This window comes from Nanorana parkeri, unplaced genomic scaffold, assembly GCF_000935625.1.
Source record: "Nanorana parkeri isolate BGI_ZX_2015 unplaced genomic scaffold, ASM93562v1 scaffold1134, whole genome shotgun sequence".
In the NCBI taxonomy this organism is placed as follows: Eukaryota; Metazoa; Chordata; class Amphibia; order Anura; family Dicroglossidae; genus Nanorana; species Nanorana parkeri.
The window spans coordinates 489,650-502,817 of record NW_017307402.1 but is presented as its reverse complement, the minus strand read 5'-3'; the positions used below and the strand labels follow the sequence as shown (position 1 = coordinate 502,817).

Below are 13,168 nucleotides of genomic sequence, written 5' to 3'. Positions count from 1 at the left end.
TAAAAATTAGTGAGCACCCATTCACACTTAGGTGGTTTGTCGCCCAAAACACACACGACAAAACGCTCAGCATATGAATTCTCATTGATGTCAGTGGCCACCATTCACACATGAGCATTTTGTCGCCAGCTGAAAAACGCCTGTCGCTGAAAAAAAGTTTCTGAGCTTCTTTGGGGCGTTTTGTAGCGCGTTTGGCCCCATCAACTTCAATGGAAAAGCCTGAAAAATGTGTGACACAATCCGTTTGTATATTTTTGTGCCAGAGCCTGAAATTAAAAATGCAGTTGGTTTCATTGTTCACCACCCATTCGTTAAAGCGGACCTTTACTTATATCTTTAAAGTAACAACAAACACGCCTTTAGAAATGTTTAGTAATGACAATATATAAACACATACTTCTAGATAATTGCGGCTTTGTATTCTTTGCATACCTTATTTCTCTTTTCTTCCCCTGTCTTCTGACAGTGGCCCTGTTTACTAAGGGCAGATTACTAGCTCTCCTATTACTTCCTGGATATCTGAAGCATGTGACTAGGACATGTGACCATGCACATCACAGGGGAGGAAAATGCCTTTCCCAGAGATGAGATTTCCCAGCAATGCTCTGTTGATGACAAGGCAATCCCACTGTGCATTGCTTTGCCAAACTGAAGTAATGTCGCCCTTTCAAAACAGAAAGTAAATGCTCTGCGAGTGTAAGTATTTCATAATCACAGCATTTTACACCTGACATTTCTATGTTATGATTATCATACATAGAGGGATGCATCGGTAGATATCCTTCACCATGCTACATAGTTACATAGCATTTGAGGTTAAATAAAGACACAGGTCCATCAAGTTCAACCAACTGTGTGTCTGTGTGTGTTTGTGCGTGCGTGTATGTGTGTGAGTCCCTTTTGTGGTCATAGTTTTTAAGAGTACCTGTACCACTGTATGTTATGGTCTCTGAGGCAGGTATCTAAATGATTTTTGAATGAATCAATATTCTCCGCTGTCACCACTGCTTGTGGAAGAAAGTTCCAAAATGTAACCGCTCTGACTGAAAAGAAGCCCCTACGCCCTTTGTGGTTAGATCTTTTCTCCACCAATTTTTAGTGGTGGCCTCTAGTCTTTGTTACGGAGTTTACAGTAAAAAGTTGCCATCACCACTTAAAATTTTGTACATCAAAATCATGTCCCCTCTTAATCTCTCAAAGCTTTGATCCTCCAGCCCCTTAATTAGTTTAGTTGCCCTTCCCCTGACTCTCTCCAGCTCCAGAACATCCTTTCTGTGGATGGGTGACCAAAATTGAACCGCATACTTGAGATGAGGCCGAACCAGCGATCTGTAAAGTGGCAAAATTATTGCTTTTGTCTCTATAATACATACCTTTTTATTGCATGAGAGCACTCTGCTTGCTTTGTTTTCCGCAACCTGGCATTGCATGCTTTTGTTCAATCTGTAGTCGACTATGACCCCCAAATCTTTTTCCATTTCCGACTTCCCTAGAGGAGCACCCATTAATGTGTATTCCTCTTGCCTATTTTTAAACCCAAAGTGCCTTACTTTACATTTATCAACATTAAACCTCATCTGCCATATAGTTTCCCACTCCCCTATTTTATTTAGGTCCTCCTGTAGTGTTATAGTGTCCAAAGCTGGCCATACACCTTACAACTATCTGCAGATTTTCTGTGGTCAGATGGAAAAGGTGCAACAGATTCCTCCATCTACACTGAACTGTGTGGATGGAGTAATCTCCACCTGGGCCAATCTGTTGCGCTTTTTCCATCTGACCACAGATAATTGTGAGGTGTATGGGCACCTTTAGTGTGTGTCTATTACCCTCCCAATTTTAGTATCATCAGCAAACACGGAAACATGGCTATTCACGCCCTCCCCGATGTCATTAATAAACAGGTTGAATAGTATTGGGCCTGAGGCATGCCACTCTTGACCTTGGACCAATTTGAAAGAACCATTTATGAATACTCTCTGGACACGTTCCTGTAGCCAGTTGTCTATCCATGTACGCACCATTTCATCAATGCCCATAACCCTCAGCTTGTGTAGTAAGCGTTTATGTGGTACCGTGTCAAATGCTTTGGCAAAATCCAGCTGCACCACATCCACCAGCCCTCCTCCATCCAGATCTCTACTCGCCTCTTTGTAGAATGTTCGTAGATTGGTCTGACAAGAACGGTCCTACCTAAACCCATGCTGATTATCGCTTATAATGCCATTGCCATTAACAAAACCCACTAAATTGTCCTTTATCATTCCCTTAAACATTTTGCATACTATTGATGTTAGACTGACTGGTCTGTAGTTCCCAGGTTGGCATCTTGAACCTTTTTTGAATATTGGTACTACCGTAGCTTTGCGCCAATCACTTGGTACCCTTACAGTCAGTATGGAGTCCTTGAAAATGGTCTGGCTGAGTTCTTTAAGTACCCTGGGGTGCAGGTTATCTGGTCCTAACGATTTTTTCATATTAAGTTTTTCTAGTCTTTGTTGAACCCCCGGCTACTGTCAACCAGTGCAGTATCTTACGCACTTAGCTACTCACATTCTTATCTCCATTAAACCCGTCTTTTATTTATTTTTTGTGTATTCTGAGGAGAAAACAACAGCCTTCTCCCTGTCGTTTGTGATTAATCTCCCATTCTCATATTTTATTGGGCCTACCCGTTCTTTTCTTACCTTTTTTACTGTTTATATATTGGAGCCAAATTGTTCGTTGTATGGCCTGCTGGGAACCGCAACTCATCTACTTGAGAATCCTCACTGTTGGGTCCTGCTCCTTCTTCTCATGCATTTGAAAGCTGGAGTTTTACTTTACCAAATGTGATTGTCATTTCCAAATGTGCACTAAACTTGGTTCCAGTTTTACTGCTAGAAGACAATCGAAAACCTAATCTAGGAATTTCATAAATTATAATCACAAAACAAAATGAGCCCATGTGGCTTTGCACGACTTGCATTCCATGAAAAACGGTCCAAATGCAGTTAGAGATCCCACGCAAGGCAGAAAATACAAATATTTTTATGTTTTGCCTCCTTGTTAATTCCCTCTCCCTTGGCCTCAATACTCTTAATTTTGAGGCATTTACGTTGTTGGTTTAATCAGCATGTTCTTACCCCGGCCTAAAATCCTTCAAGTCTGAAAAAAAAAAAAGTGTTAAAAATTCTGGCTTTGTGACTTTGACATTACTAAACATCCTCCCACAGGAGCAGCGCAGAATGATTTGAGTGGCGTTTCACATGTGATGTACTGGCTTTTAAATTGTTGGGGCTAATTAGACTGGAATTGTTTCTGTATGCCATCACCAGTAGAAAAAAACACTTGTCATGAGGGATCAGCGGCTCGTTGAGAACAGACAGGACAAATTGACAGGCGGTGGTTTGCATTGAGGTAGTTCTATGTATGGAGAAGGGAACCATTGCCTGCCCGTGTAGCGGACATTGTGTCACCTTCACCAGACCGCTGTCCTGGCAGCACCAATAACAACTACTGACGCCTTTGCTGACAGCTAAACTATCTGGGAATAAATGATTCAAATATTTTTTTTTCAATCTTTTATGTCGGTAATTAGTATTTAGATGGTGCTGAACGTGACAGATCTTGCTGCATGTAAATGTCAGGGAGCTTGAGTTGTGCAGTTGTTACCTAGTGATAATATAATGATTTTCATGCCTTGTAAAGGGACAAGGCTGAAGATAAATACAATTTACACATTTCTAAACTCAAGCGGACTTCTGATGGGATGGGGTTTATGGCAAATATTTCAGCTTCTAATTACAAGGGGGTCTGCTGTGAAATGTATGGGCTCGGATTAACAAGACTGCTACTGCAACCAAATGTTTCTCTGTGTTGCTGTTTTTTGCTCCTTGACCAGGTATGTAGGTGTTTGCTACAGATCATTTTTCTCTATAGAGACTATGATGGAGAAAATGAGCAATAGCCATTGCAACCAATTGGAATCCATCTTATATTGTGGTTTCTTCAGGAATGTGATTTCTATGTTTTACTTTGCAGAAAGTGCCTGAAATGTGTCCCATTATATAGCTGAGAGACCAGAGCATCAAAGCATATCTACACCCAAAAAACAAATATGCTATATTTTGCAACTTCTCAGTCCTTAGATGTGGCAGGGGCATTGTGTTCAATTTTCAGCTATTACAGAAAATACCTGTTCATCTTTCCAGTAATGTAGTGTCCTTGTCACTCACTGTAAGCTTAAAGAAGAACTCTGGGCATAATTATTCTTAACACTTGCGGTGGAGTGGAAGAGGAGAGAGGATGAAGGAACTGACACTTTAAACAAGCTGCTAGCAGGTTTCCAAACACTTTCAGTAGTAGCCTGCCAGCACCTTGTTTTAATGTGAAAGCCAGCACTGTCATCTGTATGTAACATCCCCAAACTAGAGCTAAAGGCTGCTTTAACATTACACCATTGTTCTACTACAGGTCTAATATGACAAGTGTTGTGCGCTCAGAAGATGATCTCTCAGGAGTGTTTAAATAAGAATCCATTAAGAATTTCAGCCAGTTGTCTCCAGCCCTAGTGAAGGGGGAGTTCTTGACCCCTGGAACGTGTTGGTCACCATTAGTCTTTATATTTTGTTAGATTGAAATCTACAATAAAAAGCTCTCAAGTTGTTGGTTTGGCGCTCATCTTTCTGATACCATATTTGCCAGCGTATAAGATGATCCCCTAATTTTTCTGTTAAAACATAGGTTTTGGGCTATACTCGTCTTATAAGACGAGTACAGCCCAAAATGTTTAAATACACTAACCTCCATGGCGGTATTCCTGAGTGTGGCTCGGGGTTAATTTTAAGTACCATAAGCGGTAACCCCGAGCCACACTCGGGATTACAGCGTAGCATCGCTTACCTTGTCCACGATCCCCGCTGTGTCCTCCGTCTTCCGTCCCTTGCGAGCGTCCGCGTCGCAGGGGGGCGGAACCGGTGGGAATTTTAAAAGGAAAAAAAAAATAGAACAAAAAAGGAAAAAATAAATAATATAATCAGACCGCTAGGGAGGCTAATCTGTCAGCCCGCTGGATGTGCGGTAATACTGTATGTGCGGTAGCTTCGGCTACACACAGTATACCGCGCTGAGCCAATCATGTACACAACCTCTGCCAATCCGAGCAGGCTCTGTATTCATTAATAGAATACATCGCTCGCCGTGATTGGCTCAGTGCGGTATACAGTATATAGCCGAAGCTACCGTACATACAGTATAACCGCACTTCCAGCGGGCTGACAAAGGCAGAGATGGGGCATGTCAGAGCAGGTCGGTTGCTAAATGTACAATAAATATGGTATACGCCGGATTGTATACCCGGCGTATAAGACGACCCCCGATCTTGTGGGATGTTTTTAAGTCTAAAAAGTCGTCTTATATGCCAGCAAATACGGTAGTAGATCTCAGTTCAGCCACTTAGTGGAATACACCCTTTTTGCAAGGGATGCAGCAGAAAATCCACCAGGCCTAAGACCCCCATTCACATGGGGCATTCTGGCACTCACGTGGGAAAAAAACCTACGGATTCTTGTCCATATTCAGATGCCAGATACCATGTACATTACATGTAGACTGCCGCTGAGAAGCCCCATTCCCACGGGGACACATGCCATGTTCTGAGATACCTGTGTCAGGAGCCCCTGGTGTTCCTGTTGAGATGTAGCCGCTGTATGCATTGAAGGTAATGATAGGGTTACAGTGGCTGCATCTCAAGGGGAGCACCAGGAGTTCCTCAATACATGATAGATCCCATTGCACTCCTGACTGGAAAAAAGACCCTTCAGATGTCAGGTGGGTGCCAAAGTGACTGCAGATGCCTCTGCGAATCAAATGCAATTGGTAGAAAGCCACTCACACTCCAATGTAATTCTTAGTCTATCTTGTTTATTGACCGTGGTTGCGTCACATTGTTTAATAGAGAACTGTGGGGTAAGTGTTTTTCCCCATAGTTCTCTTAAGGGTCACGGGAGGACATATTCTAGCGTCCTCCTGTGACCCACAGCTCAGTATATCGCGAGCTACAGCTCGCGGTATACTGAGAGCACCGCAGTCGGGAAGGATCCTGACGTTTCGGAACCATGTGGTCCCTTCTTCAGGCAAACAAAGCATGGTGAAGATTAACGAAGAATGAAGTGCGAGTGACTTTCTACCAATTGCACCAGGGGCTCCTGCCACAGGAATAACAGAACATGGCACGTGTCCCTGTGTGCATGGGGCCTAGCCCCCACTGTTTGACGATGAGAGATTAGTCCAGATCTTTTCTTTGGAGAAGTAAATACACGACTGAGGATCTAACCCATTCCCACACTATCCAAAATGTAAAAACGATTTGGCTAGACTTCTGCTTTATCAGTTCTCCTTTGACTTCGGCCTGACATGTGTTACCCTGCAGTATGCACAGGACCATAAGGATTTATTTTATAGAGCTGGATACGTCAGTACATATTTCTGCAGATGATCAAGAGGGTTCTGTCCATTCTCTTTAGTCAAAGCAATGCCTCCTAATAGTTTCTGGCTCTGCTCTGCAGTCCTCCAGATCTTTACAGATGTGCAACAATGCATGTTATCTCGGGTGCCATTCATGTCTTGTTTTTTTTTTCCCCTCCCCTGGTGATTTAGTGACACAAAACAGAAACTGAACAAGGTAGCAGTTTTGATGATGAGATTACAGCTAGCCCGGCTGGCTGTCTCCTGCCTCTAAACTGCACCTCTCTCTGCACATGGCCACCCTTGTCCTATTGTTTAGATGTTGCTCAACCTGGCCAGTTTTAGGTTACAGGATCAATTGCTCTGTGCAAGCCTGGTTTAAAAACCAAACTTTTGTCTGGGAAATCTGAACCCTGGGCCCGTGCCCCCAGAGACAAATCATTTGGAAATGAGACAGTTGTCATTGTGATACAGTGGATTTTCTTTTGTGAATTGAGAAAGTACAGTCTAATTGACCAAGAAAACACATTGCAATTACCACTTCCGCACTTTCCCCTCCCTTCTTTTAATTTGCGGCTCTTACAGGACTACTGAATTTCAGACGGAGCCGAGGCTTAGAAAATGTTATTTATTTTCTCTGTGGCTGTAGCAGTTTAAGCGCAGAGACTAATGGGCACTGGGTTTGATGATCTGCGTTTAGTGAAAGGTTACAGAGAACCCGACACAACTGGGACACACATTCAGTCTTATCCCCACACAGCTACCATCCTTTGTATCACTGGCCTCTTCCTTTTAGATTGTAAGCTCTCTTGAGCAGGGTCCTTCTAACCATCTTGTCTTGAATTGTATTATAACTGTAATGTCTTCCTTTATATTGTACAGCGATGCACAAACTGTTGGAGCTATATGAATCCTGTATAATAATTTATTTAAAAAAAACAAATTAAAATAAAAACATTTTCGGTATCGGTTTCGGCCTGACAATTTTTTCCATTTCGATTTTGTTTCGGTTTTTACATTTCTATTTCAGTGCACCTCTAATAATTATGTATTCATGATTACAGAGCTGCATTAAAGTGATATTAAAGACTTAAGGGTTTTAATCTATTTCAAATGCTTAATTCACTTACAATGGATGCTGCTTCTTGATGTTTGAAAGATTTAGTTTCCTGTAGAATCAGCTGGTCCCCTGAGCACCGGCCCTGATATCCTGTTTTTTGGGTGGCTCCTTTCTCTTGCAGTGTCCTATGGAGCCACCCTTGTGTGTGCTAGTAAGCTGTGTGTGTCTCCACAAACACACAGGCACAGCAAAGCAAGCGAATCTCCTGCTCTCGCTTCTCCAAGCTAGTAGATGGACAGCTGCTGGAGACTGATGTGTCCCTTGTGATCTTGTGCTGCAGAATAAGTTCAGGGAAGTGGAGCTGAGAGAGTTGGAGCTGTTCAGAAGCATGATGACTGTGTAAGTGCTTTGGCAAAAAATGTAAAGCAATGCTTTGCTGGGCAATGTATATTTGTTTGATCCAGGTTAATTATTGAAAAAAAAATGGGAGTTCAATACTTCTTTAATGTGTATCTTTATATCATCTTATAATTCAGCTTTAAATTACTGAATAGGTATACATATGAAAAATGTAGCTTTACTTTGGCAGAGTCTGACTCTCTTCGTGTAAGTCTGTCTCAGTCAAATGCACTTGATGGCATTGCCAACTACTTTCTGAAAAATACTGATTGCCTGGCTGTCATGCTGACCATTTTCGCTTCAAGAATTTGAGGCATTGACCCCAAACTAATATGGAGATAAAGAGATGAGATCCTAGGAATTCCCAAGAGATGAGATCCTAGGACTTCCCAAGAGATGAGATCCTAGGACTTCCCAAGAGATGAGATCCTAGGACTTCCCAAGAGATGAGATCCTAGGACTTCCCAAGAGATGAGATCCTAGGACTTCCCAAGAGATGAGATCCTAGGACTTCCCAAGAGATGAGATCCTAGGACTTCCCAAGAGATGAGATCCTAGGACTTCCCAAGAGATGAGATCCTAGGACTTCCCAAGAGATGAGATCCTAGGACTTCCCAAGAGATGAGATCTTAGGACTTCCCAAGAGATGAGATCTTAGGACTTCCCAAGAGATGAGATCTTAGGACTTCCCAAGAGATGAGATCCTAGGACTTCCCAAGAGATGAGATCTTAGGACTTCCCAAGAGATGAGATCTTAGGACTTCCCAAGAGATGAGATCTTAGGACTTCCCAAGAGATGAGATCTTAGGACTTCCCAAGAGATGAGATCTTAGGACTTCCCAAGAGATGAGATCTTAGGACTTCCCAAGAGATGAGATCTTAGGACTTCCCAAGAGATGAGATCTTAGGACTTCCCAAGAGATGAGATCTTAGGACTTCCCAAGAGATGAGATCTTAGGACTTCCCAAGAGATGAGATCTTAGGACTTCCCAAGAGATGAGATCTTAGGACTTCCCAAGAGATGAGATCTTAGGACTTCCCAAGAGATGAGATCTTAGGACTTCCCAAAACACTATAGGATTATTTTAACGACTAAATTGTAGCCAAACTTTCTAAACAAACTATCAAAATAACTGAAAGAGAAGAATTCTTAGACATAGAATGATGAAAACATTATAGTTCCCTATTTACTATCAGCCTCCATGAGATAAACAATAAAATTACTGTAGATACCCTTAGCAAAGCAGCTCTTCCTCCTTAACCTGCAGGCAGCAAGAAAAAAAAAAGAAGCTGTTTGGTGTGTTCACAAATGGCAGTGATCCCACAGAGTATAAATACTGTGATTTTTGTATTGATTGCTTCACATCAGACATCCTGACCTGAAGGTATTGTTTAAAAATAATAAAACTGCACGTCTCCCTCCATCTTCCAAATGTCCAATTCACTTTTAGTGGAAGATGAAAGAGACTGGCAGAATTATATCTGGACTGGCATTAAAGATTCTTTTTGGAAACCTTTGCTGGTTGTATTGTTATTATGCAATGTGCATCTATAAATAAATGTAGTGTTTCAGTTAAAGTGTATCTAAATGCAAAAACAATATACACAGTATGTAGGCAGCTGTATCTGTCCTACTTCAATTTTTTGGGGCATGCCCTTGGTTGCTCCGTAGATAAATGTCATCTGATGTCTAGGGGCATGTTTACTGTTGTGTATGGAACTCAACATGAAAGGTAACTGAAATGGATAAAATAAGAGCAATTCTTTATTTCAAAATAACATAAGTGAATGTACTACTACAAGCCAGTCTAACTAAAAACAACCTGGTTTGGCAACTCTCATCCTATGTGTGTGCGTGGAAAGTGGCATCTATTGTGATCATTATGATGGTGTCATAAAGGAGTACAACTATGGCAGCCTCCATATTCTTCTCAGTGTAAGTTTCTTTTAAGAAGTGGGGAGTATAGTCGGTATGTAATTGTAAAGACATGGAATGAAAAAGTAAGTGTTGATGTTTTGTGTTTTGGTGCCATCTAATGGTCAGGTATTTTGTTACATCTTTACAGTTTCTGTATGAAAAATTCCTATTGCTTTAGTGGCTCTTTGTTTGTATTTGCTTTAGTTTTTCAACCCATTCATTGGAAACATGTAGAATGTTGCCAGAGGAAACCCAAAGTGCAGTTCCATCAAACAGTGAAACTTTGGTTTTGTTGTTATAGAACATTAAATCACAGTGGATTCAGTTTGTTTTTTTTATACTGACCAACAAAAATGGCTTCATGTCAAAAAACACACCTCTGCAATATAATTAACATTCATTACAGTCAATTTTAATGCGTTATATGAATGGAGTTTCCGATTTCACTGTTGTTCCTCACCGGACTCAGCGGGTCTGGACTTCCTAATGCAGATATTGTTTTTTACCACGACACTGTAGGTCTGGTGTATTGTGTCCGCCCCACTAGTAGTGTATTGCTGGAAAAAGGACGCAATTTCCGTAACCAGATGCAATGTTTTTAAGATGGTTCTCCAATAAAGCTACAGCTCTACGCATAGATAATGCTGAATCCTTCTTTAAATAATCCCCTCTCCCCCCAATTCCTAAACTTACCTGTCCCCACTAATTGTAGATCTTCATTGTGTAGCCTGTTGGGAGCCACACGGCCTTCTCACTAAAGAGAGTCTCCCTTATGGGCAGCATGCGCGATAGAATCCCCATGCATTTCAATGGAAATGCCATCCCCCACCTTTAGTAAACAAGGAGTAGGGTAGGCCACCCACCACCCATAGAAACAAGGAGTAGGGTAGGCCACCCACCACCCATAGAAACAAGGAGTAGGGTAGGCCACCCACCACCCATAGTAAACAAGGAGTAGGGTAGGCCACCCACCACCCATAGTAAACAAGGAGTAGGGTAGGCCACCCACCACCCATAGTAAACAAGGAGTAGGTAGACCACCCACCACCCATAGTAAACAAGGAGCAGGGTAGGCCATCCGCCACCCATAGTAAACAAGGAGTAGGGAGGTGTGTGTGGTTATTTAGCCTCAACCTAACCACTGAACTATCACTTTCTCAAACAATTCATTCCCACACAGCTACCTCCTCATGTCCCCCTCCCTTTTAGATTGTAAGCTCTCACAGGCAGGGCCCTCCTTACCATCTTGTCTTGACTTGTATAGTAACTGTAATATCGTTTAGATATTGTAAAGCGCTGCGGAAACTGTTGGTGCAATATAGGTCCTATATAATAATCATCATCATTTAAAGAAGGGTAGCTGTACTAAAGTACTGTTTACCCTTTTTCCTTGAGCAAGCATGCACATCTGAAGACAAAAATTCTGACTTGCTTGCTTACGGTCAGTGCCCCCGAAAGCATTGAAGCATGACATTCTGGGAAGGTCAGCAATAGTAGCCCCATATTTCTTCTCCTTTGTAGAATCAGGTCTTGCTGATTGATGCATTTTGTACAATCTGATGTAATTTCTTGACAACCATTTGTTGCTTTTGTTGTTCTTTGCTACATTAGGAGTGTTGAGTATTGTTTTTGTTTGTTGGGACATAATCCTAGAAATTATTCACTTTTTGTTTGGTATGTATAAACACTGCTAATGTGCAAGATATATATTAAATCAATGTTCTGTGTGTTTTGTCTTTGTTCAGATCAGTAACATTGGGAAACTAAAGGATTTTCTCCTGGAGCACAGGAAGGACTATATCAATGCCTGCAGGTCAGCACTCTTTAATGTAAAATGATTTTTGTCATTTTCTTTTTTTTTTCAGTAAGGGAAACGTTGGCTATTTTGAATACATATTGTGACACTAAACTCAGACGTTAAATCTTAAAAATACATTGAGGGGAATTTATCAAAACTGGAGCAGCTGTGCATGGCAATCAATCAGCTTCTCTCTTTGATTTTCAAATCTTAACAACAAACCAAAGAGAGAAGCTGATTGGTTGCCGTGCACAGCTGCTCCAGATTTTGCCTGCTCCAGTTTTGATAAATTTCCCCCATTAACTTTTAACAAAAATGTATCAAATTTGTGTATCACTCGGCTGTAGATCCTCAAATCATCTCTGAATTGGTGCTGACACTGTCCTTCCTTCTGGAGGGTGGCTCCTTTTGTTCCCCATGGTCTCTGTGTCTGTTGTAAAGAAGCCACCGCTCCAAGCTCGCTCTAATGACGGACTGCAATCTCACATTTAGTACATGCCTACTGCTTGCTCATCTACACTTGCCTTTTTGGTCTACTAAACTCCCCCATGTCTCACTGCTCTCCTGGACACAAAGTCAGGCTGACCCCAATCCAAGAGACTTGCTTGCTTTGGAAACTGCAAACAAGAGAGCCAGTCTCTCCTTGTGTAATGCTGTTTTGTGGAAACCCAAATGCTACAGATCATAAGGATCTTCTGACATCTGTTGTGTTGTCCTTGGAGGCTCCATTCACACTATAGTTGAGGGGTTGACACTGACTGGGACCATAGGGCACCTCTAGGCATGCATCAGGTGTGCCCACGTCGAAAACGACCATTATGCTGCACATCATACATATCACTGCAAACATCAGAGTGCGAGCAGTTATTCTAGGGCCATCAATGACTGTTAACGTTAAATTGATAAAGTGTCGCCTATGGCCAATTCTGGGTATGGCCAATTTTAAGGCTTGACGTGTTTGGTGTCTATTTAACCGACGTGACCCCGTCTTTTATGTTTTACAAAAAAATTGGGTAATAATAAAGGTTTCATAAGATAATGTAGGAAAAACGTTTTGTGGGGGTTTTTTTCAAAATGTTCGGTACTCTTTTCTTTTTATTGTAAAAAAAAAAAACCAGTGGTGATTAAATATCACCAAAAGAAAGCTCTATGTATCCCCCAAAAAAGATATACAATTCATTTAAGTACAGCGTTGCATGACGGAATAAATTTCAGTCAAAGTACCGCAGCGCTGAATACTGAAAAATGTCCTGGACAGGAAGGTGGTTTAACACCCCGGTCAGCAAGTTGTTGAGGTATGTCAAAGCATTTTAGTGTCACTTTAAATATGTTCTTATTAGGGGAGATTGAAGTTTGTTTTTTCAGTCCTCAGATTGTGTCATCAAAGTCTGGTTAAAATGCAGTCATTCAGGACTGGGATTGAGTAGATTATATTGTTTATATATCATTCATTTTAAGTTAATGTGATAACTGAATGATTTGTACATTGTTTTGAAACATTCTTTACCTTGTTAATTGGATACAGGAAATTCCTTGTCCGTTGTAC

The 13,168-nt window shown here is 41.5% G+C and overlaps 1 protein-coding gene across 1 annotated transcript in view; it reads left to right on the top strand.

Annotated features, from left to right (window-relative positions):
- Positions 1-13,168, top strand: part of STX18 (syntaxin 18) — a 122,673-nt gene that overhangs the window by 51,451 nt on the left and 58,054 nt on the right. Inside the window, exon 2 of the mRNA XM_018568068.1 lies at positions 11,570-11,637. Within this exon, the coding sequence (XP_018423570.1) occupies positions 11,570-11,637 (68 nt within the window). The remainder of the gene's footprint in view (positions 1-11,569; positions 11,638-13,168) is intronic.